The sequence below is a fragment of the Protopterus annectens genome, chromosome 10.part0 (genome assembly GCF_019279795.1).
Source record: "Protopterus annectens isolate FY-2018-M chromosome 10.part0, PAN1.0, whole genome shotgun sequence".
Lineage (NCBI taxonomy): Eukaryota > Metazoa > Chordata > Ceratodontiformes > Protopteridae > Protopterus > Protopterus annectens.
Genome location: NC_056744.1, coordinates 1,627,812,850 through 1,627,836,520, shown reverse-complemented (window position 1 = coordinate 1,627,836,520; position 23,671 = coordinate 1,627,812,850). Strand labels below are relative to the sequence as shown.

The window sequence follows — 23,671 nt, the reverse complement described above, 5'->3', positions numbered from 1 at the left end:
TTGTGTAACTTCTTTATCTGATGATGTCAGTTTTCATTCAGTCCTCAGCTGATGAGACAGAGTCCCCAGCTACCTAATTTCCAGGATGGACTGAAGGAAGGATATCCCTGAGCACCATAGAACCAAAAGATGCCCTTCCTCTGGAAATCAGATCTAATTTGTAATGAGAAATAAAGGTATGGGGAGTCGCCCAAGTAACTGCTGCACAAGTATCATCCAGGGACATTCTGAATTGAAATACTGAGGAAGTTGCCATGGATCTAGTAGAATGTGCAAGAATTGCTTTTGTCATAGTGGTGCCCAATTTGTTATATACAAAGGAAATGCAATTTATCCATTTGGATAGTGTAACTTTGGTAACTGTCTACCCAATGTAGGTTCTGTAAATGAAACAAACAGCTGATCTGATTTTTTGATGATCTTTATCCTATTTAAGTAAAAATGCAGCTGCCCATCAACATCCAATAAGTGTAGCGCATATTCACCTTTGTTAGAAATTTTGGGAAAGAATACAGCCGAAATTGATAGGCTGATTAATGTTGGTTTCTGATACCATCCTTGGAAGGAATGATGCACAGGGTACTTAGCCACACTGTCCCTATGAAAAATCAAGTATGGGAGTTTTGTGAAGAGAATGCTTGTATCTCAGAAATTCTTCTGGCTGAAGTAATGGCTACTGAGAAAATTGTTTTCCTTGGGAGAAATTTAAGGTCAGAGGTATCTGCAGGCTGAAATGGGGTTTGAGTAAGGTATTGCAGGACTAAATTATGGTCCCAAGGAAGAGTAAGATCTATTAAAGGGGGGACTTAGAGTGGTATACCTCTTATTTTAAAAATGCTTTGCTTATTTTATAAGATGCTACTGACGAGCCAATTATCCCAATGTGGAAAACATATTGCTGCTAACTGGACTCTTAAATGTAGAAGAGCTAGCTCTTTCATCAGAGAGATGCAATAAAAAAATTCAGTATATATGGATTCAGTGTTATGTTTTTGAGTCCAAAAACAAACCTTTTCCATTTGCTGGAGTATAGTTTCCTGGTGGAAGGTTTATGAGAAGACTTTAAAATATGATGGCCAGGAGAATAGAGTATTGGTTGTCTGGCTGTCGGTGGAATTGGAGAAGCCAAGCAGTCAAGCCTGAAGTTTGCCAAATCTTGGGTGTATCATGTCTGTTGAGTGAGACAGAAGGTCTGGAGTTGGCACCAGAAACCAAGGTGGTTGAATCAAGTGAGGCCAAAGAAAGGGAAACCAAATCTGTCAAGGCCAGTAAGGAGCAATGACGATGATTTTGCTCTTCAACCTGGAAGCCTTCTGAAGGAATTTGGGAATTAAAGGAATGGGGTCGATACCCTTACAGGAGACCAAGGGGCCAGTCATGAAGTTAGAGCATCCCTCTGAGATTCTCCCTTGGGGGATTGGGCAAAGTAGCTGCTGCACTTATTGTTCAGGATGGAGGCGAATAGATCTCTGCAAGGCTGGTCCCATTGATGGAAGATCTTTTCTGTAGTTTTCTTGTTGAGGGATCATTCTTGGCATAGAAGAATACACCTGCTCAAGTTGTGTGCTACCACATTAGATTTCCTTGGAATGTGCATTGCTGAGAGAAAGCGGTTGGAAGAGATCTCCCACTGCCACACCCTTTGAGCTTCTCTACAAAATGGGTAGGATTTTGTTCCTCATTTGTTGTTGTGCCAGACCACTGACATCTTGTTGGTTTGTATCACAATGATCCGTAAGGGGAGAGCATTTTGGAATGCTTGCAACGCTAATGGCACTGCTTTCATGTCTAGGACATTTGTATGCAGTTTGACCTCCTTGGGGGACCAAATGCCTTGGACTGTCTTCCCCAGATAATGCCCCACCCACCCTAACTGAGAAGCATCCGTGGTCACTATAGCCTTGGGTTTAGGGCATGAATGGCTGGCTTAGAAGAAATGGATCTGAATGAATCCAGCATCCCAGGTCTCTCTCGCATGTCTGAGTGATATTTATCTGGTAAGACAGAGACTGATAAAGAACTGACCATTTTGTAGCTAGCATCCATTGAAGAATTCTGATGTTAAATCTAGATAGTGGTACTAATGTTATTGCTGCTGCCATTGATCACAGGGCTTGGAGGACCAGGCAGGCCAAAATTGTAGCATTGCAGGTTCTTTTTGAATTGTGACCTTATTGTTTGGACTCTCGGTAGTGGCAGGGAATCTGTGGTAGTTTTCGTATTGAGAACTGCTCCTATAAACTCTAGGCTCTGAGTAGATTGTAGATGAAATTTGTCATAGTTTATTTATCCCCAAAAGAGAACAGGTCTGGAGAACCTGGTCCATTGCCAGAATGAGTTGATGCCTGGTCGGAGCAGATATGAACCAGTCATCCAAGTATGGAAACACTCTGAATCCCTGCAGTCTGAGATGAGCTGCTACTACTGCCATGTAATTCTGAGGGCTGTGGCGAGTCCAAAGGGCAGTACTCTAAATTAATAATGATCAGCTCCTAGCTGGAAGTGTAAATACCTTCTAGATTGTCTGTTCATCTCTATATGTTAGTACATGTCCTGAAGGTCTGTTGAGCACATCCAGTCATCCTTGCCCATAAAAGGGAGAACGGACTGAACCGTGACCATCCAAAACTTGGTTCTTTGAACTGTCTTGTTTAGTTTGGCGAAATCCAGAATTGGTCTCCAGTCCCTTGTTGTCTTTGGCACTAAAATGAACCTTGAGTAAGTTCTGGATTCTGTCTGGTCTAGCGGGACCTCTTGGATTACTTTTTTTCTAGCAGCTATTGTATTTGAATTGCTGCTTGTTTTCTCTAACTGGGTGGAACATCTGGGATTTTGTCTTGAGATTGGAGATGGAAGGTAAAAGGGTATTTAGATATCCTCTGGAAATAATCATCTGCACCCAAGTAGCTTTTGTAATATCTAGCCAGGCTCTCTGGTGCCATAATTGTCCCCCGACTGCCTCTAGATGTTGGCAACTGGGCCTTCTTTCAGGAACGCTGGTAGGCTTTGTCAAAGAAGACTCTCTGGAACCCTGAGTCTGTGGGCCACCTCTTCTCGTGAGCAGCTACATCCATTAAGAGCTCCCTCCTCTACCTGTGGGGAAACCTGCTCCATGTGTGTCCTGGAAGGGACCCTGAGACTTTTTGAATCTCAATTTCCGACCTGGAAAAGGTTTGTTGAGGGGGCGAAAAACACACACCCATGGCAGACCGGGTCCTTCCATCCTTCGCACACCTGGATAGAGTGCCCTTTACTTTGGGGCTAAGTAAGGATGTTCCACCAAAGGAAACACTGATGAAAGAGGACTTTAAGGGCGCCACAAAGTCAAAAAGGTACATTCTAGCAAGTCTCCTTTTGGAAATGCATAAACCTGCTGCCGTTGAGGTTCCCTGTGCTATGTTTGAGATCAGCCTCATGGATGAATTGAATATGGACTGTAGGGTAAGTCTGCTGCGAAGTTACAGAGGCTTGAACTTGCTCAGAGACAGCACTCGGGAGGGTATTCGATAACTTCTTAATAAAATCCTTTTGTAATCTGTAAAATGTGCCAAGTAGTTGAGAGAGTCCTCAGTGTAAAAGTGGATGAGGCATATACACACTTCCCAAATTTTTCCATTGCCCGAGACACTGTTGGGGTGAAGGACAGTGGGACTTTCTTTGGCTAGTTCCTTCTTGGTGGCCACTGCAGTGACTATGGCATCAACAGGGACTCCTTTACTCCAAAACTGAGTGTGTGCGGGTGGTTCAATTATCCTGTTCAGTCTCCAATGAAATGGGTTCTATGGATTCTGGATCATTCCACGTCCGCTGTGAGATCAAGTCGATTAGCAGGTGGAGTCACTCAGGAGGTAGAGGGTCCAGTACCAAAGGCCTCCAGGAGAACAGATTCCTCAGATGTCAGGTTGCTGAGTGTCCAACCACCTCTCTGTTTAAGGATTTCTATGATGTCTCCAAAGGAGACCTCTTCATGAGGTGACTGTGGGGACCCTTCGCCCTCTTCGAAATCGGTGTCTTCAGTGATGGACTCCTTTGGGGAGTCTAAATGCTTCCTGTTGCAGTTCTTCTTCTTGGGGACCTGTTTAGTGGGATACTCTGGAGAGGTATCGGAAGAAGAAATCAAATTTCCCTGTGGGGAAGCCTGGGATCTTGGTACTGACTGTCCACATGGAAAGACTTGGTGAGACTGAACGCTGAGACATCAAGGTTAGTGATTTAGGATCTGGGGGGTAGGGGTAGATTTCTCTATCCTTCTATTCCCATGTTGCGGTATTCTGCATATGGGTTTATCCCTTCAGTCTCGTACGTACAGCCAGTATTCAAAAGCTTTCAGTCCCTCTGTGGTATGTCAAATGTTAGGCAAGGCGGAGGAAACGTGGGCCATAAAAGTGAAGTCGGCACGCACCAGCCCTCAGAACTTTTCAGCCGCCATTCGTACGCTAGGTGTTCCTGTTACCACTGAATTTGTGACCATTTTTGACATAAGTACCCCATTGGGGAACCTTTTTCAGTCCTTCCTTATTGTAACATTGCTTGTTAATGTCATCCAGAAAGAGAAAGTGTCTGTGTGGATGCCAGATCCCTCATAAGGATGCCCACAATAAGTGTTTGTTTTGTTTAGGAAGAGTGCACGACTATAAGGCCTGCCCTATTTGCCAGGCGTTCGTGCCAAAAGCCATGCGTAGCCAGTTTCATGTGTTAAATTTGTATCTTGAGAACCAAAGCCTGAAACTTCTTATGCTTAGGATGGAAGGTCCTTCCGAAATCTCCCCAGAACCGCCTAAGAAGAAGGCCAGAACCTTACGGCCTTTGACTTATGCTGAGCCTCATCCTGCTGAGCCTCATCCGTCTGACTGCTAGCCTGTGGCCGACATAGGCCTGGTTTCAAGACTGGGTTCTGGAACCACTTCTGCAGAGGTCGCAGGTACCTCTAAGGCCGCCACACCATCCACAGACGAGAGCACATCCGCCAAGGCTATACCGGTGCCACTAGCCGATGCCGGGGAGGAATGGGGAGTCATCTGAGACCCCTGCTCGTTTACTGTCCCCGGTTTCTAGGAACCAACCACCACTCCTTTAAAAAGAAGGTCGAAGAGAAACCATATTGCTCCCTCTTCTTAAAGCATGCCTAACTGGCAGGCCTTCAATCAAAGCCTCTTCAACGCCTTTATGGCATTGAGGCCTACTCCTCCTTCCACCTCCACCCCTGATCCTCTCCTAAGCCCTAGGCTTATGCATATACAGACCAACCTCCTAGGGATGAGGAGGTCCTTTCAGACTCCTGAAGACTCTTTCTCCTACTATTCACAACTTTCATCTCCTTTGGGATACGGATCCCCTGAGGAAGAGTCCCTGGACCCTGATTCACCAATGGAATATTTAACCTTCGGTGAGACCATTAGCAGGATGAAGGAACATTTCAAATGGGATTCCTCAGAAATGTTTGAGGTACAGAAGAGGTATCGCGACCTCTTTCAAATGGGTAACAGAAAGTTTGCACCAGGGATCACACCAACAGCACTACTAGATAGGGGCCAAGGGTACTAGCTGCTAGTACAAGAGTCTAGGGAATTACTAAAGGGGCGGTGAATACCGCACAACGTAGCTGGGCTAATATATGCCTTCGTGCAGATAGCCCAGTCCAGTACCAACCTATGAACCTAAATAGCTAGCCCATCTGCTGTTCCTCCCAGCCTTCCTAGATGCCTTTTCTTCGGCATCCACTAATCCTTACTCTCAGCCTCCTGCTCCACGCAGACCGGATATGCTGTACAAAGTACCTGACACTGCTAAGCACCTGATGGTGTCCTCCAGCTGAACCAGCCACTATTTCTGTGACCACTGATAAAGCCACCAAATTATTACCCAGAACTACTATTCTTCCTGCTGACAAGGACAGCAAAACCATAGAGAGATTAGGGAAAAAGATTTGTATCTCTGCTATATTGGCCTAAAGAGCCACTGACTACCAGACCCACATGGCTAAGAATAACCGATCTCTTCTACAATCTGCCACCAAACATTTGGCAGATATTCCAGACTTCCAAGCCAAAACAGCCCTGTCCTCCCTCCTGGCTCTTGCATCTCAAGTCATCAGGCACTCCATTAGGTGTAGCTGTGATGCTGCTGAATCCTGTGCTAGGTCAGCAGCATCAGCATCCACCCTATGCCGATATTCCTGTTTGCTTCTACAACCCCTGCCACATGATTTTAGGGCCAACCTCATGGATGCACCCCTGCATAATGCTGCACTTTTTTGGATCTAAAGTCGCAGATCTCTCTAAATCACTGCAACATAAGGGCAAAGAAATGCAGGACCTCAAACATCTTCTGGTCTCACCAATTTCCAAGTTCCACAAGAACTGTCCTATCAAAACAGTTTATCAGGAAACCATCCCGGCCTTACCCCCAGGACCAGACCTCGAAAACCCACCAGGAAACAATCTCTTACCACCTAGAGCACCTTCTGCATCTAGCCAGAGGTCTTCCTTTCAGGACAGGGCAGGTAGCGTCTGACTAGCTGCCACCTTTACCTCAACCTCCTCCCTCTACCGTGCCCCTGTCTGCCTAACACTCTCATTGTCCCCCTCTGTGGACCCGGATCACCAAAGACAAATGGGTCCTGTCTATCCTCAAAGATGGCTTCTGCATGACTTGGCTCTCTCTTGCCATGTGGAAGGACATTCTCCGTCCCTCTTCACAGCAGCTGCCCCTCTTACAACCAGTACTGCAGACATTACTAGACCAGGGCACTTTACAGTTAGTTCCGTCCTCTGCAAAAGGAAAAGGTTTTTATTCAAGGCTCTTCCTGGTTCCCAAAAAAGATGGACCATGGAGACCCATCCTGGACCTTTCCTACCTCAGTTTCTTCCTAAAGGTACCCACCTTCAAAATGCTCACCCTGCCTACCCTTTTTCCCCTGATTACTCCACAGGGATTCATGGCTATTCTGGACATAAAAGATGCTTGCCTCCATATCCCTGTCAAACCCTCTCACAGGAAATACTTAAGATTCTTGGTTGGCTCCTCTCATTGGCAATTTTCTGCCTTGCCTTTTGATCTTTCCACGGCTCCTGGAGTGTTTGCCAAATATTTGGCCCCAGTGGTAGCCTACGCCAGAACAAAGGTGATACAGATATTCCCCTACCTGGACAATGGTAATCCAGGTCCCCAGCCAATAAATACTACAAGATCACCTCCACCTGGTGATTTTCTTATTGCATTCCCTGGGATTCCATATACATCTGCCAAAAATCCCACCTCCAAGCAACTCAGAACATTGTCTTCCTGGGGTGCAGAATAAGAACAGACCTCATGAAGGCTTACCTGGCACCCCCAAAGGTGAGCTCCCTGTCGGATCACCTTCTCCAGGTGCTTCAATCGACCCAGTTGACTGCAAGGCAGTACCTGAAACTATTGGGTTACATGGCAGCCACAATACCCATGCTACTTTTAGAAAGGGTCCACATGAGGAAGCTGCAGTGGTATCTTCACTCAATCTGGAAACAGCGCAGCCAGCCCTTGGAGCATGCTGTACCACTTCTTCCCTGCTTAAAAAAAGAGATACTTTGAGGGTGGGACCAGGTACAAAGGAACTCAGGACTCCCACCACAACCCACCCAGGTCAGGTTATGCACACACATGCCTCGGACCTGGGCTGAGGAGCTACTCTAGGACTAAGACAAGTACAACGCTTGTGGCCGGATCACCTAAAATCAGAACACATCAATGCCAGAGAAATGAGGACAATCCTGCTTAGCCCTACAGGCATTTTAACCTTTCCTTCTACAGGGGACTTTTCTGATATACACAGACAACACATCTGTACTGTGGTACATCAACAAGCAGGGGGGTTGCAGGTTAGCTCTCTTGATTTAAGAGTTGGCTACCTCACAGAGAATCTGTCTGCGAGCGACCTACATCCCCTCCCTCTACAACAAACTGTCAAATTTGTTGAGCAGAATTAGTGCAAACCACCACGAATGGGTGCTACACATAGAGGTCTTCTTGGATTTGGTCCACAAGTGGGGTGTACCTCAAATAGACCTGTTCTCTTCCTCTCTCAACAGGCAACTTCCTGGCTTTTGCACCAGGACACCAGAACCTAGGCACTAGCAACAGATACCTTTGCAATCTCATGGAAGGGGAAATATCTATATGCATTCCCCCTCTTGCCCTTCATTCAGAAAACCCTGCTGAAAATACAGCAGGGCAACCCAAAAATCTTGCTTGTGACTTCCTACTGACCCAGACAGCACTGGTTCCCCTTACTACTTCATCTGTCCGAGGACAATCACCACAAGTTACCCCCCCCAGAGTGGACCTCCTCACACAAAACAAGGGATCACTAATCCATCCACAGTGGCAGATGCTCCACCTGACTCTGTGGCTGATAGGATTCTGATTCCATTTAGACACCTTTACAAAGAGGACATGCTCTATGTCCTGCAGGAGGCCAGGAAACTTAATACCAGAATATCATGTCTCTCCAAGTGGAAATGATTCACTATTTGGTGTCACAAAAAACAGATAGATCCGCTTCTCAGCGAACCTCCCCTAGTGCTGTCTTATTTCTGTGAGCTACTGCAGTCAGGACTGGATTACTCATCCATTAAAGCTCATTTGTCTGCTATTTCTGACTGCTTACCTCTGGACCCCCCCCCGCCTCTTGCTTCACGACTACCTTGCAAAATTTTCCTCAAAGGAGTCTTGCACCTTTGGTCTCCTAGGAGACCCATTCCCCCTCCTTGGGACCTCAACTATGTGTTAGAGAAGCTTATGCTACCTCCCTTTGAGCCAGCTAATAAGGCCTCCTTAAAGCACTGCACCTAAAAAAAACATCCTGCTGGTGGCTCTTACCTCAGCCAGGAGAGCATCCAAACTCCAAACCCTTATGGCTACACCACCCTTTCTAGTTTTCCACAAAGACAGGGTTTTCCTTAGAACAAGTTAGTCTTTCATGCCCAAAGTAGTCACGACAGGTCTTTTAAGTCAGGTCATCCAACTACCTGTTTTCTTCCCTAATCCACAGCGAAACAGTGAGAGAGTGCTGCATTCCTTGGACATGCACAACACCAAGTCTATCAGACAGATAGACCAGCTATTTGTATCCTTTTACCTAAGAGCCCTGGGTAAGGCTGTTACCAAGCAGATGTTTTATAATTGTTTATCCAAAGCAATAACCTTTTGCTACCAGTTTCATGGCAAGACCCTGCAAGGGTCCATCAAAACTCATTCCACTAAAGCAATGGCATCTTTAGAAGCCTTCTTCAAGGGTTTTGGATACCCCTTCAGTTCTGGAAGCTGCTACTTGGACATCAGTCCACACCTTCACCAAACACTACAAGCTTGACCTCATCTCCAGGTCCAGGGCAGGTTTTGCCAGGGCTACCCTGCATGGTTTCCTGGAATCTGCATCTAGACCACCACCCCAACCTCAGTGAGCTTTGGCACTCACCCATATGCAGAATACTGCAACATGGGAATTGAAGGACATGGAAAAGTTGTGTAAAGTCTTACCATAACCATAGATGTCCTTCTCTTCCATGTTGCAGTATTCCTTCCCCTCTCATCTGCTACATTCTTTCCTTTCTGGATGGCAATGATATAGCATTGTCCTTACAGGACTGGTTCCAAATGGGGCTACTGTTCTGAACGCTGGTGCGTGCCAACATCACTTTTATGGCCCACGTTTCCTCAGCCTTGCTTGATGTCTGACGCACCACAGAGAAGACTGAATGCTTTTTTATACTGGCCGTACGTACGCGAGACTGAAGGTGTAAACCCGTATGCAGAATACTGCAAGATGGAAGAGAGGGACATCTATGGTTATGGTAAGACTTTACACAACTTTTCTTTGTCAAAGCAGAGAAAAGTCACAGCCTCGAAGGCAGATAGCCATCTTGAGGTGGAAGCTGGAGTTGAGCTGTCCAATGCTGATGCCCTGAGGTGTAGAGACTGCTCCGAAAATCTCGGAGTCGACCACAACCCCTCATAGAAGCTTCGGCTCCAAGAGCTGTCCAGATCCGACAAGGTCAGAGCGCTTAGACTGAGCTTTAGATCTTGAGGGTACAGAGCTCTTTGGATCCGAGGTAGACTGATCCGGATGGTAGGATACAAGGACTCCAAAACCACTGAGGGAGTCTGAGGAGGAAAATTGCAGTGGGGAATGTAGTACTGGAACAGACCTCCTGACCCAGAGGGGTAGGAGCCGAAGTGACATCCATCGTCCTTGTGCCCAGAGAATTTTACTTATTCGTTCCACATCTTCATTAAGACTTCTGAAAGAATGAGTTGTCAGGTCTGAAGGGGATTTGGTCTTTCCAGAAAAGGGGATAATACTGGATCCAGAGAGGATGAATACCTCATCCTAGGCAGAGACCAATTTAGCTGGACTGGCTAAATTCGGATCAGAGGATGATTGCATCTGATTAGAAGTAGTCTGATCAGGTATTTTTTGTTTCTTTGGATCCAAGGGGGTCGGGTCAGATAATTTAAATTTTCTCTGATCCAAGGTTGAAGTCAAGTCTGTCTTTTTCCTTTTTAGAGATTACTTCGAAGCTGATAAAGAAGAAGCCTTTGGAGATGCTCCGTTGGCTTTTCCTTTTGATTTGGGAAACTTGGCTCCGGAAATGGCCTCTCCAAAAGAAGAGGAAAGTAATCCCTTTAATATCAATTTACTTTTTACACTCTACAAGGGGCCCTGAGATTAAAAGCATGGCAGAACGGTGGTCTTGTAGAAGTAGAGGCCCTAAGCAGTAAATGCATGAACTATGCGCATCTGAAAAAGGAATTTTATGGCCGCATTTAGAACACATCTTAAACGAGCAGCCACTTTCTCAGACATTCTATACTTTAAACGCAACCACCAGTGATAGGCCAAAAAACGGTAACAACCAAAGTCTACAAGAGAAGAAAGATGTGTATACATTGTTTTTTTTAGAAAAGGGAAAGTGAAGAAGTGTCAACAGTGGTACGAAAAGACTACAGTAATGTAGAAAAGAAGATGAGTTACTAACGATAGTAACAAGCATTACCAGACAGATAAGAAAGTGGACAAGATAAAAACAATAGTAACTATAACTATCAAGAACTCCTGGAAGGTAAGATAAAGGGCAAGGGAGTAAAAGGTTAACAAGTTAACAAACTTTTATAAAATATTTAGAAGAAGTTTTAAAGCATATATCATAACCAAGCTTAAGAGAACTAAGAACCACATCTTTTACTGGAAGCAGCAAACGAGATCTGAGGTAATTGGGGTTGGTGTTTTGTGAATAAGGTAGAAGCTAGAGTTCTAGGTTGCCACAAGCTTTAGCAATGCCGAGTTGGATCCGAGGTCATATTTGCTGTGCAGAAAGGTTAGAGTTTGAATTGTTAACCTGTTTGCATTTTGTGTCTAATGCTTGCTTTAAGTGTACTCTAATAATTACTGGACTGTGTCATGCTGTAATTGGTTTGCAATGCTTTCTTTTCTTCCACTTGGAGCTTTCAGTCTCCTTGATGTTCTTCATCTCATATTGCTGCAGTCATAATCTGTGGGTAGTCCGCTGTCCTCGGTCGGCCCGAATACCAAAGTATTAGGCTGGCGTCGGTCATGGGCGCTCAGATCTGACGTCAGTGCGTCCCGGTATTAAAGCGCATGACCGACGTCATATCCTCAGTCTTTTTTGCCGCATGGTCCGAAGCAGAAGCAGCGTTTGCAAGTGCCGTTCGGCGTTCTGAAATTTTCGTATTTCGAGTTTCAGACCGAAACCGAGTTGGGCTAAGTACCCCGTTGGGGAATATTTTTGTTTTTTCTTGCCTCAGTTAATTTCGGATGTCAGAAAAAGTGAATAATTGTATTTCTTGTGGGAAACAGATACCGCATAGGGATTACCATTCTCTCTGTATTCCTTGTTTGGGGCCTGAGCACGACGTAGTCGGGTGTCGCTTTTGTGCTAGGTTTAATAAGCGCACCATTAAACGTAGGTTAGATTGCGCTAGGCTTGTATTTGGTAAGCGGTGTAATTACAATATGCCGTCGGATCCTCCGACGCCCGCTTCTGCTAAGAAGCGCAAGGAAAAGTCGTTAAGGTCCAAGCAGGATGAGTCGTCTGTTCCGGACGCCGGTTCTTTAGAAACTACGCTGGAATCTGTAGATCCAGCCGAGGTTTCAGCTGAGTCTCAGGGGGAGACATTAATTTTGCAAGATGTGGCCTCTCAGGAGTCTGGTCAGGCTGAGGGGGCCTCTCAGGTTGCTGTACTTCCTTCTTTGCCTAAGGTGGTTAGGCCTTCTCCTTCAGTCTCTAAGGTACCTTCTAAGGGCAGGCCTGGTTTGCCTTCCTTAGGTGTCAGTCCTAGTTCTGCAGGCTCTGTGCCTAAAAAACACATGCTTAAAATGGCAGAAGATTTAATTTCCTTAATCAGGGGTTCTATGCCCCCTCCAGATAAGAGGCCTAGGGTGGAGCCAGAGGTGGAAATTTTGGAACAGGCTTCATATTACTCAAGAGTCTTCGGCTGAAGACACTCAGGATTTTCCTCCTTATTCAGATTCGGACGCAGAGGATTCCAGTCCTTCTGCTTCTCCTCCAGAGGATTTTTCCTTCTCAGAAACCTTGCATTCTATGAGGGAACATTTTAAATGGGAAGGTCAGGATTTCTCGGATTCCCGTAAGAGGCTTAGGGAATTTTTGTTTTTGCCACAACATCGGCCCTTAGCTATACCTCCTGTTTTGGATGTTGTTCAGGATGTTTTCTCTGAGGCTTCCCTTAATCCAGACTCTTTGCCTCCTGCGCCAGTTAAACCAGATAGGTATTACAGAGTGCCTGAGGCTCATAAATATCTGTATAAGAGCCCAAGGGCTGACCCAGAAACTATTAGTCAGGGACCTAAGAGTGTCCAGGCTTCTGTTGTAAAGAACCCAGTTCCTATGGATAAAGATTCTAGAGCTTTGGATAGGTGGGGTAAAAAGGTGTACACCTCTTCCACTCTAGCAATGAGGGCTTTGAATTGCCAGTTTCATATGTTAAAGTACCAGAATTTTCTCCTTACTCAATTAAAATCTAAGGTAGATGCTTTGGCAGAGGGCATAGAGTGTAAGGAATTACAAGAGTTGGTTCATGCCTCTGATCAGGTGGGTAAGCATTCTTTGCAGTGTGGTTTCGATGCTTTACAGGCTTCTTCCAGGGTGGCTGCCACTGGATCAGTTATTCGCAGGCACGCCTGGCTTAAGGATCAGAATTTGTCAGAGCATGTTAAAGCTAGAATTTTGGATGCTCCTTTACAGTCTGAAGTTTTGTTTGGTCCTCCTGTGAAGTCTGTCTTAAAGAAAATGGAAGACAAGGCTAAGTCTATGCAGACTGTTAAAGATTTTTTGCAGGTGCAGCCCCCTAAGTTTAGCAGAAATTGGCCTACTAAGGGATGGGCTTACCCTTCTGATTTACAGTCTAGGGGCAGATCTAGACGTGGTAGGGGCAGAGCTCAGGGTTCTTTCAGGCCTAGAACGTGGAGTTCCCCTGCACAATCTACAAGTGAGGGCAGGGGCCAGTCCTTTCGTAAACAGGCCCAATGACCTGCGACTTCAGCTGCCAGATCCCTCCTGTCTGGCAGCTCCTTTGGGAGGAAAGTTAGCACTTTTCAAGCAAAACTGGCTTTGTCACCCAGGACAAATGGGTATTGGACATTATAAACCGAGGCTACAAGTTTTATTTCCACACATTGCCTCCTTTCAAAGGCATGCCAGACGTTCCTCCTCAGCAAAGAGTAGAGGCTCACAAACAGATTTCTTTACTTCTTCAAATGGGGGCTATACAGCAGGTCCCTATGTCAGAAGTGGGCCTAGGATTTTATTCTCGCCTGTTTCTTGTACCAAAGAAAGGAAACACTTGGAGACCAATTTTGGATTTATCTATCCTCAACACATACCTGGACATTCCAAAATTCAAAATGTTGACGTTGCAACAACTTCTGCCTCTGTTGGGCAAAGATCACTGGATGGTAACTCTGGATCTCAAAGAGGCTTATCTTCATGTTCCTATCAGACCCAGTTGCAGGAGATTCCTGCGTTTTCGGGCTGGGACTTTACATTATCAGTTCTCTGCATTGCCCTTTGGCTTATCTACTGCGCCCAGGGTGTTCACAAAGGTTTTGGCTCCGGTGATAGCCTTCCTAAGGTTAAGAGGAATACAAATTTATCCTTATTTGGATGATTGCCTGATTCTTGCTCAGGACGAAAACAAGCTTCTTCACCATCTACAGTATGTTATGGCAGTGTTAAGGTGCCTAGGGTATTCTGTGAACGAAACAAAGTCCAGTCTAGTACCCTCTCAGGAAATGTGCTTTCTGGGTGTGAGACTGAATACAGCTTCCCAGATGGCTTTTTTGACCCCGGACAAGCAAAGGAACCTTACACTTTACTTCCAGCAATTGTCTCTACGGTCCAGGCTGACTGCAAGGACAGTCCTTCAAGCCTTGGGGTTCATGGCATCTTGTATTCTGGTGCTTCCCAATGCCAAACTGCATATGAGGAAGCTACAGTGGTATCTCAAAAATGTATGGACACAACACTGCCACGATTTGGACACTGTCATTCAAATAATACCTTGCATTCAAAAGGAATTTTTGTGGTGGGCTCAGGAATGTCACCTAAACAAGGGACTCTCTGTGACCCGACCAGAGGAGAGTCAGATCTTAACGACAGATGCCTCGGACAAGGCTTGGGGAGCACACCTCAATGGAAAGTGGGGTCAAGACACGTGGCCTGCCAGACTTCAACATTTACATATCAACTTGAAGGAGATGTTAGCAGTCCAATTTGCATTGATGGCTTTCAAGGATTTACTTCACCCGGGACAAGTGTTGATTCAAACAGACAACACAACTGTCATGTGGTACATCAACAAGCAAGGGGGAACTCATTCGTACCCTCTTTGCAGACAAGCTATGATTCTGTGGGAAACTGCTCTCAGTATGCACCTCACTCTTCAGGCAAGGTTTCTGCCAGGAGCACAGAACTCCTTAGCAGATGTTTTGAGCAGACAGATGGTGGATCCCCACGAGTGGAAGTTGGATCCTCATGTATTTCGACAGTTGACAGTGATATGGGGACTCCAGACATAGATCTGTTCGCTTCTCCACTAAATTTCCAGTTGCCAAAGTTTTGCACGAAGATGTTTCATCCCACAGCTTGGAAAGTGGATGCTCTATCATTCAGTTGGAGCAATCTTCACGTCTATGCCTTTCCTCCTCTGCCTCTCCTTCCCAAGGTGCTCTTGAAGGTCAGACAAGACAAGCCTCCATGATTCTAATAGCTCCAGATTGGCCTCGACAGCACTGGTACCCTCTGCTGAGGAGTTTAGTACGGAGCCTCCTTGGCCTTTGCCTTCAATTCCACACCTTTGTCTCAGGCGGGCAATCATTTCCTCAATGTCAGGATTCAGTCCCTGCATCTAACAGCCTGGCATATTCTGTTCTAGAACCTGGAGGGTCAAGCTTCCTCAACAAGTTTTAAATGTTATTTTGGAGGCCAGAAGGCCTAGTACAAGGAAAGTTTATGCTGATAAATGGAGGAGATTTTTATTTGGAGCACAGCTAAGAGCTTTGATGTTTCCAGGCCTAATTTGAGTGTTTCTCTTCAATATCTCACAGAATTATTAGACAAAGGTTTGTCTTTCTCCTCTGTAAAGTTCATGCTGCAGCCATTTCTGCTCACTATGACTGTGACCCTCCATTATTCTCTCATCCTTTGTTTAAACAATTCCTTAGAGGGGCAAAGAACATAAGACCCCCACGTAGAGCTCCTACTCCTTCCTGGGATCTCAATTTTGTGTTGGAAAAACTTACTTTACCTCCTTTTGAACCTGCAGCTACGCCTGAGTTAAAGTTTTTGTCTTGGAAGACTGCTCTTTTGTTGGGCATTACGCCTGCTAGAAGGGTATCTGAATTACAGGCTCTCATGGCAGTTGAACCCTTCCTGATTTTTCATAAGGATAGGGTATCTCTGCGTACTAACCCTACTTTTATGCCTAAAGTGGTTTCAAATGTGGCCTTGAACCAATCTATTCATTTGCCTACCTTTTATGCTGATCCCCAAAATAAAGGGGAGAAAATTTTGCACACTTTGGATATTCACAGGCAGTTGCGTTATTATTTGAGCAGGACTAAAAGTTTCAGACAGTCTCAACAGTTATTTGTTTCTTTTGCTTTGAGCTCTCAGGGGAAACCTGTTTCTAAACAAACTATTTCTAAGTGGATTGGTCATTGCATTGCTTTTTGTTATTCTCATCATGGTAAGGAGATTCCGGCTGGAATCAGACCTCATTCCACTAGGGCTACTGCCACTTAGATCTACTGCTTTTTTGAGGGGGGTAGCTACCAAAGATATTTTGGAAGCAGCTACTTGGAGTTCACTGCACACTTTTTCTAAACATTACCATCTCCCTCTTTATTCCAAATCTAGGGCTGGTTTTGCCACTGCAGTTTTGCAGGGCTTATTAGCAGCTCCCAATGCTTTATGATTTTGCCAACCTCCCCCTTTCCTTTTGCTTTGGGATTCTACCCACAGGTTATGACTGCAGCAATGTGAGTTGAAGAACATAGTACAGTTTTGTACCTACCATAAATATAGATGTTCGAAGATCCACATTGCTGCAGTCCAATTTACCCTCCCTCCTTCCCCTCTGTAGTTTGGAGTGGTTGTTTGGTTTGGGTTGCAGTCATTGTTTGTACATGGGTTTTGGAGGTTTTTTTCTATTTTAGGCGGTGACCTTTCTTTTTGGGCCTTCTGACATCTGGGGCAAGAAAAGACTGAGGATATGACGTCGGTCATGCGCTTTAATACCGGGATGCACTGACGTCAGATCTGAGCGCCCATGACCGACGCCAGCCTAATACTTTGGTATTCGGGCTGACCGAGGACAGCGGACTACCCACAGGTTATGACTGCAGCAATGTGGATATTCGAACATCTACATTTATGGTAGGTACAAAACTGTACTTTATTAGTAATGTAATGTGTTGGTGCAATAGAAGTCATTTTCATTTTCTTTTAAATGTTATCTTTACATTCTTTTGTTTAATGTGGGGTTTGTGGGCATACCTCTCAAATGTACAGATTTTCTCAGAATGTCCAAATTACGGCTTCATATTTTGGGTCTGTTTCTCATAAAGTTATGGTTTTCTGGCAAATCATTGGTAAGTTATTGAGGGTTGACGTCAGAAAACAATGATAGACATTTGTGTTTCAGACTTCACACCCTTCAGAAAATGTATGCTAATGCAAAACCTGTTAATCAATTTTCTAAGTTTGTAAGAACAATATTTAAAAGTGTCCCTATTTTTGGGCCTTTGCGCCCTCCCCCCACCCCCCATTATTTATGGCTTTGTCCATATTTTTTGTTCTAAGAGGTTGAGAGGTATTATGGGGGTGTAGATCAGCTTCTTTTTTTGTAGACATGCCTCCTGCAGTGTTAACAGGAACCTCACCTGATAACTGTTTAAATAACCTAATAAGTGTAGATAGCTTGACTTTCTCTTTTTCAGTTAGAGAAGCATGGCATATTCCAGTGCTTTGCTCGATTTTTGTTGTCTTTTACCAAAGTGGAGTATAAACGGCTCATACAGTTGAGGGTCTCAGGTAGCTGAAGTTAAAATGCAAATTGACCTGAATGAATGCAGAGTTGCTGTTAACATTCTTGTTTTTATTTTGCCTTGTAGCTGAGAGGAAGCCTCCTCTCTTTAACATGAATGCAATGAGTGCCTTATACCACATCGCTCAGAATGAATCTCCAGTGCTGCAGTCCAACCATTGGTGAGCATAATCCCTTTATGCTTGTGCTGCTTCATATGGGTTGGTATGAAATATAAGAGCTCTGTCTTTAACAGATGGATTTGTTTGTGTGTGAATATATGTATGTGTATATATAAATATATATATATATATATATATATATATATATATGTGTGTGTGTGTGTGTGTGTATATATATATATATATATATATATATATGTACACACACACGCACATATGTTTGTGTGTGTATGTGTGTGTGTATATATATCTATATATATATATATATATATATATATAAATAAAATGTAAGCACACACATTTATGTAAGTTAGCAGAATGGCACATTTTATCTAAACATTTTGATCTAAAACACAATTGGTCGACACCACATCTGTGTGAAAATTTGGTCTAACCACCTTTAATTGACAGGTGGGAAGTACGGTATACATTCATTTGTTTGAAAGTGATTTGTGCGCATGATCATTTACTCGACTTTAAATAACGAAAATAAGATTGTTTGGGCAGAAATGTCGAAAACAAATAGTAGAATGTTTATTTCGCTTTTTTTCGAATAACACCAGGAAAACGTGTTTTTAGTGCTTCTTGTAACATAACACTCCAGTTGTGCACCCGTAACTGGTATGTTGCTTCCGTTAGAAAAATGGCTTGTTTCCCAAGTGAAAGCACTGCAGAAATAGTGACATCACCCGCATAAACACTGTCAGCATGTACACATACAGAAATCCACAATGAACGACCTTAGAACAGTGAATAAACTAAAAAGAACTATACTGTGCAAGTAATTTAATAAATCCCCTGGGTGTGAATTCATTTGTCTTGCACAACAGTCTCTCAAAAGCAGCTTCCTTATCCATTAAGTGCTTTCGTTTAGGAGATGACTGTAGCCATAGGAGATGTCTACTTCTGAGGTCCTCAGCATGGTTTTCTTCCAGCTGTATTGTATGGAGAACATCAAGCAAATAGTGTTTTCTTGCCCATCAAGCTACGTAGTCTCCTATGCCATCCCTCAACAGCATTTTGACTGAGGGTACCCATTCCACATGTATCTTGCTGATTCCAAAACGTGCCATCAAACACAGGTGGCAGTCTCTCTGTTGTACCACCCATGTCATACCTTCGTGGCCTTCCATGTATGTATGTTTCCTTAAATGTGCAAAGTGGTTTAGCACTTTCTGGCATGTCATTCTCAATATCTGCAAATGTATCAGCAATATCTGTAGGTATAACAAACGCTAAATGGGTATTTCTTTACGTAATAATGAGAACTCAACGTTACTGCCAAACTCTGAAGCTAAGTGCAATCTTTCTATGTTCCGCCAGATAATCTGACAAAAATGGAGCCAACAGCCCTTAGCAGCGGTAGTACTAGAGTGTTTTTTAATTGAATTCACAGCCACACATTCAAAGTCAGTGAGAACCATGTTAGGCAATAGCTGTAAATCATGCATTGCGCACAATTCCAGTATCAGACTCCAAAACATATCATAACATTCTTCACTTTTACTAGGTAACATGCCATAAATTACTGGAACAACCTTCCTACTGTTAGTGCAGTCCAACACACAATGAATGATATATACCTGTTTGCATTCTGTGGTACTTATTGGAAATGTGCCATCAGCAAGTACATGCTCAGAAGCACACAACATCCTTAAGTTATCAACAGTTGTAGTAATAACTGTACACTTGTTTTGCACCAAATCGACACTATGTTTTATTATGAAGGAACCGCTTTTTGTAGGCAGCATGTCTGGTGTTAACTCCGTAAGTGACCGTATATTCTTAAATGTTTCTACTTTCCATTTGTACCTATACCTATTGACAGTTTGCTTTAGGGTTGCTGTATTGGGTAATCCATTAATAACAGCAGTAGAGGATACGGCTGACACTTCAGAGACAATTTTGCAAGAGTCCTCTATGGAGTGGTTCAGCACGCCATTTGAGATGATCCCTTACTTTAAAAACCTCACTTTGCAAAATATCTGGTGCATGATGGATTGCTTTGCTTTTCAATAACTTCTACCCATCAGCATGACATTCTGTAACACATCGCCCTTTATATCTACTCTTATTTTTCCGTTTGCAACACCAGTACTGTTTAAGCTCTACAGACTTTTCCAAATACAACTGGTAACCGTCCGCCACAAGTAATTCTCGTCTTTTTTGCATCCTTAACGTAGCATACACATTGTTTAATGTGCCAGGCGTGTAGTCCTGAACACCAGCTTCATCTACTTGTAATAAGTACCAATAAATTTCAGTTTACATTATAATGCATCCAACAAATGCATATTTCAGCTGCATGCAACTGCATTTTGTATGCAATTATTCTTAATACCACCGTAAACCCACACTGAGGTGATATGCACTTGATGTTCTATTCCACACGATCAAAACTAGCACTTTTACAGGTTCAGGACAGTTATTCACACATGTAAGTATTCGAGATTCGGAATTACGGCAGGTAATGCGTTATTAGTCATGCGACCTCTACTAATGACGCAACTCTTAATAGCGAATTCTCATTTCCTCTATGTAGGATATGCGAATTATGCATGCACGAAATAACAGTTTCATTTGCTGTTCTGATCATTCGAACATTATTTTTTCAGATTAATGAAAGTTTGAAAACGTACTTTCGATTTATAGTACGATAAAACACTCTTATCTACGAACAAATGAATGTATACCGGGAAGTACTGATAGATACAGTTGGCAAATATGCTGTATGGAACATACTGCCCACTAACGGAATACTTTAAGCAGTGTAACATAGAGATAATTGTCCAGCAAATAACACCAATCACAATTTTGCATTGTGCATCACTTCTGGTGCAACATCTGAGTGGATGCTGGAGTGATTCCCTACTTTTGAGAGATTTCTCTTCTTTGAATCGGTACAACCATGGAATTGGTATATATGCTTTTTTTGGGTGGTGTGGCAAGGCTTTCCCCCTGAAAAAAACACATGAAGTTAACTTTTTCACATGCTCTCAGATTCATTGGTTCTTGTCCACCCAATCATATTGATCAATCATACAAACTAATCTAGGTCTGATTGCCTTAATAAATTTCCTAAACCATACGTAACTAAGGAACTCTCTCCTATTTCTACCACTTATTGTATGTCTCCTATGGACTGCCTTATGGATGGATACATTCTGCTTTGTCTGGTATTACCATGTATGTCCTGTAATTGAAATCATTGTGCTATCTACTTTTTCTTTGTACTCACTTTTACTTAATGTTATTTACCCAATATGTGTAATACTTCTAAATTGTTGTATGTCTGGAGCTTTTCTCCCCGGGATATGTGTAATACTTCTAAATTGTTGTATGTCTGGAGTTTTTCTCCCCGGGACTCCGCTGAAAACGGATATGTATCCAGTCGGACCATCCCGGTCAACAAATGTAAAATAAATAAATAAATAAAAATTGTTGACTGCTGCTGTTTTTTTCAGACACATTGTGTTTGGACTAAATATTTACATATAAATATGATGTTCTTCGTGTTTCACTGTTGCAGTCATTACATTTGGGTTATCTGCTTGCAGGCAGCCCTTAGCCGGCCTGAATACCAGAGTCTTGAATTCCTGCTAAGGATGCTGTCTCTTCTTCCATGACGTCAGGGGTATAAAACATGCAGCTGACACCATTACATCAGTCTTTCTTGCCGCGCGGTGCCCGAAGCAGAAGCAGTTCGCAAGTGCCGGTCGGCACACACCTGAAATTTTCGTTTGTGAGTTTCAGAACCAAAGTCTTCGAAAAAAGCTAAGTACCCCATTGGGGATCCTTTTTCTTGCTCTTAACTGATATCAGTAAAAGTTAACAATTGTATTACCTGTGGAAAGCAAATACCTCATAAAGATTTTCTTTTGTACTGCATTCCTTGCTTAGGCCCTGATCACAATGTCCCTCGCTGTCAGTTTTGTGCCTTATTCAACACCCGAACTATTTATCGTCTATTTTTGCAGCAAATTGTTTTGGTACTCTGTTTAACTATCCAGAAATGGCTTAGGTAAGCCATCCGACTACCGATATTCCAAAAAAACGTAAAGATAAAGGCAGAGACCAACCACATAGGTCCAGAACTGCTGACGACACTTTCGTTAAGCTAGTCGCCAGTTCGCCGGTACTCAGTAAGGAGCTTTCACAGCCCCCGATACCCGCTACTTCAGATTCGCAGGCCTCTACTGAGACCCATTTGAAGTCTGGTATGCTGCAAGATGCTTCTTTGACTGTGGAACCTGCGGATGTCTCTACCTTGGATGGGTCCGGAGCTGTTGTGCAGGCACCGGCTTCTGAGGGTGTATTCAGGCCTACATATTTGCATTTCAAACCGACGCCATCTTCATCAAGGCCTAAAACTCGACCCACGCCTAGAAAACCAATGTCCAAACCGCATGGTCAGGCCCATATGCCTAAAAAACTAATGCTTAGAATGGCTGAAGACCTTATTACTTTAATCGGGGGAAGCCAGCCTTCCCCCTCTGAGAGAGCTAGGACTGATTTTCCTTTTGATTCTTCTGATCAGGATTCTGAAATTTCTGTTCCTTCTTAATACCAGGATTTGCCCTTATCTATCTATGAGGATTCGGATGCAGAGGATTCCATTCCCTCTGCTTCCTCTCCAGAAGATTTTTCTTTTGGTGAAACCTTGCATACTCTTAGGGAGCATTTCTGCTGGGAAAGCCAGGATTACTCTGAGTCCAAAAAGAGGCTTAGGGAATTCTTACTTCTCCCTCAACGCAGGCCTTTAGCTATCCCTCCTGTTCTAGACATTGTAGATGATGCCTTCTTGGAGTCTAGCCTGTCCCCAGACACTGTAGCTCCAGCTCCCAGAAAACCTGACAGGTATTACAGAGTACCTGACTCATGAGCTCCTATTCAAGAATCCTATTGCTGATCCAGAGACAATTTCCCAAGGACCAAAAGGTGTTAAGGCTACTGCTGCCAAAAACCCTACTGCCTCTGATAGAGATTCCAGAGCCTTGGACAGATGGAGTAAGAAGGTATACACTTCTGCTACTTTGGCCATTAGGGCCTTAAATTGCCAGATTCATATGTTAAAGTATCAGCAGCATGTTATGGGACTACTTAAACAGAAAATGAAGTTGATTCCTGACTGTGCTGAACATAAAGAAGTACAAGATTTAATTCATTCTGCTGAACAAGTTGGTAAACATACTTTGCAATGTGGTTTTGATTCTTTAGAAGCATCTTGCAGGGTTGCTGTCACTGGGTCTGTACTTAGAAGGAATGCTTGGCTTAAGGAGTAAAACTTGCTAGATCATGTTACAGCTAAATTACTGGATGCTCCCTTAAACCAAGACTGCCTGTTTGGAATCAAAGCAGAAGTCGTCCTTAAAAAGATGGAGGAAAAAAGATAAATCTATGCAAACTGTTAAAGATTTCCTACAAGTGCAGCCTCTCAGATTTAGCAGGCATTGGCCTTCTAAGAATTGGTCCTTTCCAGTCTCTTCCAGGCCTTCTCACTCCAAACCGAGAAACAAGCAGACCACGTAGGCTACAGTCTCAGTCTACACACAGACTTAAGCAGTGGGGGGCTCCCACTTCCTAAGCTGGAAGTAGTAAGACACCCTCCTATGGAAAAATGTCACAATGACTTAACCCTAACCCTTCCAAACCCTGCTCAACTGCCTGCTCCCTTAGGAGGAAAGCTCTCCTTGCATGCAAAAAACTGGGAACATATTACCCAGGACAAATGGGTTTTAAATATAGTTTTCCAAGGGTACAGATTCCACTTCCACACCTTACCAACCCCAAACGGTTGGCCAGACCTAACCCCAAATCAGTGGGCAGAGGCTCAACAGCAGGTTCTCTCTCTTCTAAGTATCCGGGCTATTCAGCCTGTCCCAGCAGAA

General features: G+C 43.8%; 1 protein-coding gene across 1 annotated transcript in view; it reads left to right on the top strand.

The window, feature by feature from the left end:
• Positions 1–23,671, top strand: part of TAOK2 (TAO kinase 2) — a gene marked incomplete in the record, with an annotated part of 2,530,163 nt that overhangs the window by 993,960 nt on the left and 1,512,532 nt on the right. Inside the window, 1 exon segment of the mRNA XM_044086327.1 lies at positions 17,690–17,783. Coding sequence (XP_043942262.1) covers positions 17,690–17,783 — 94 coding nt within the window.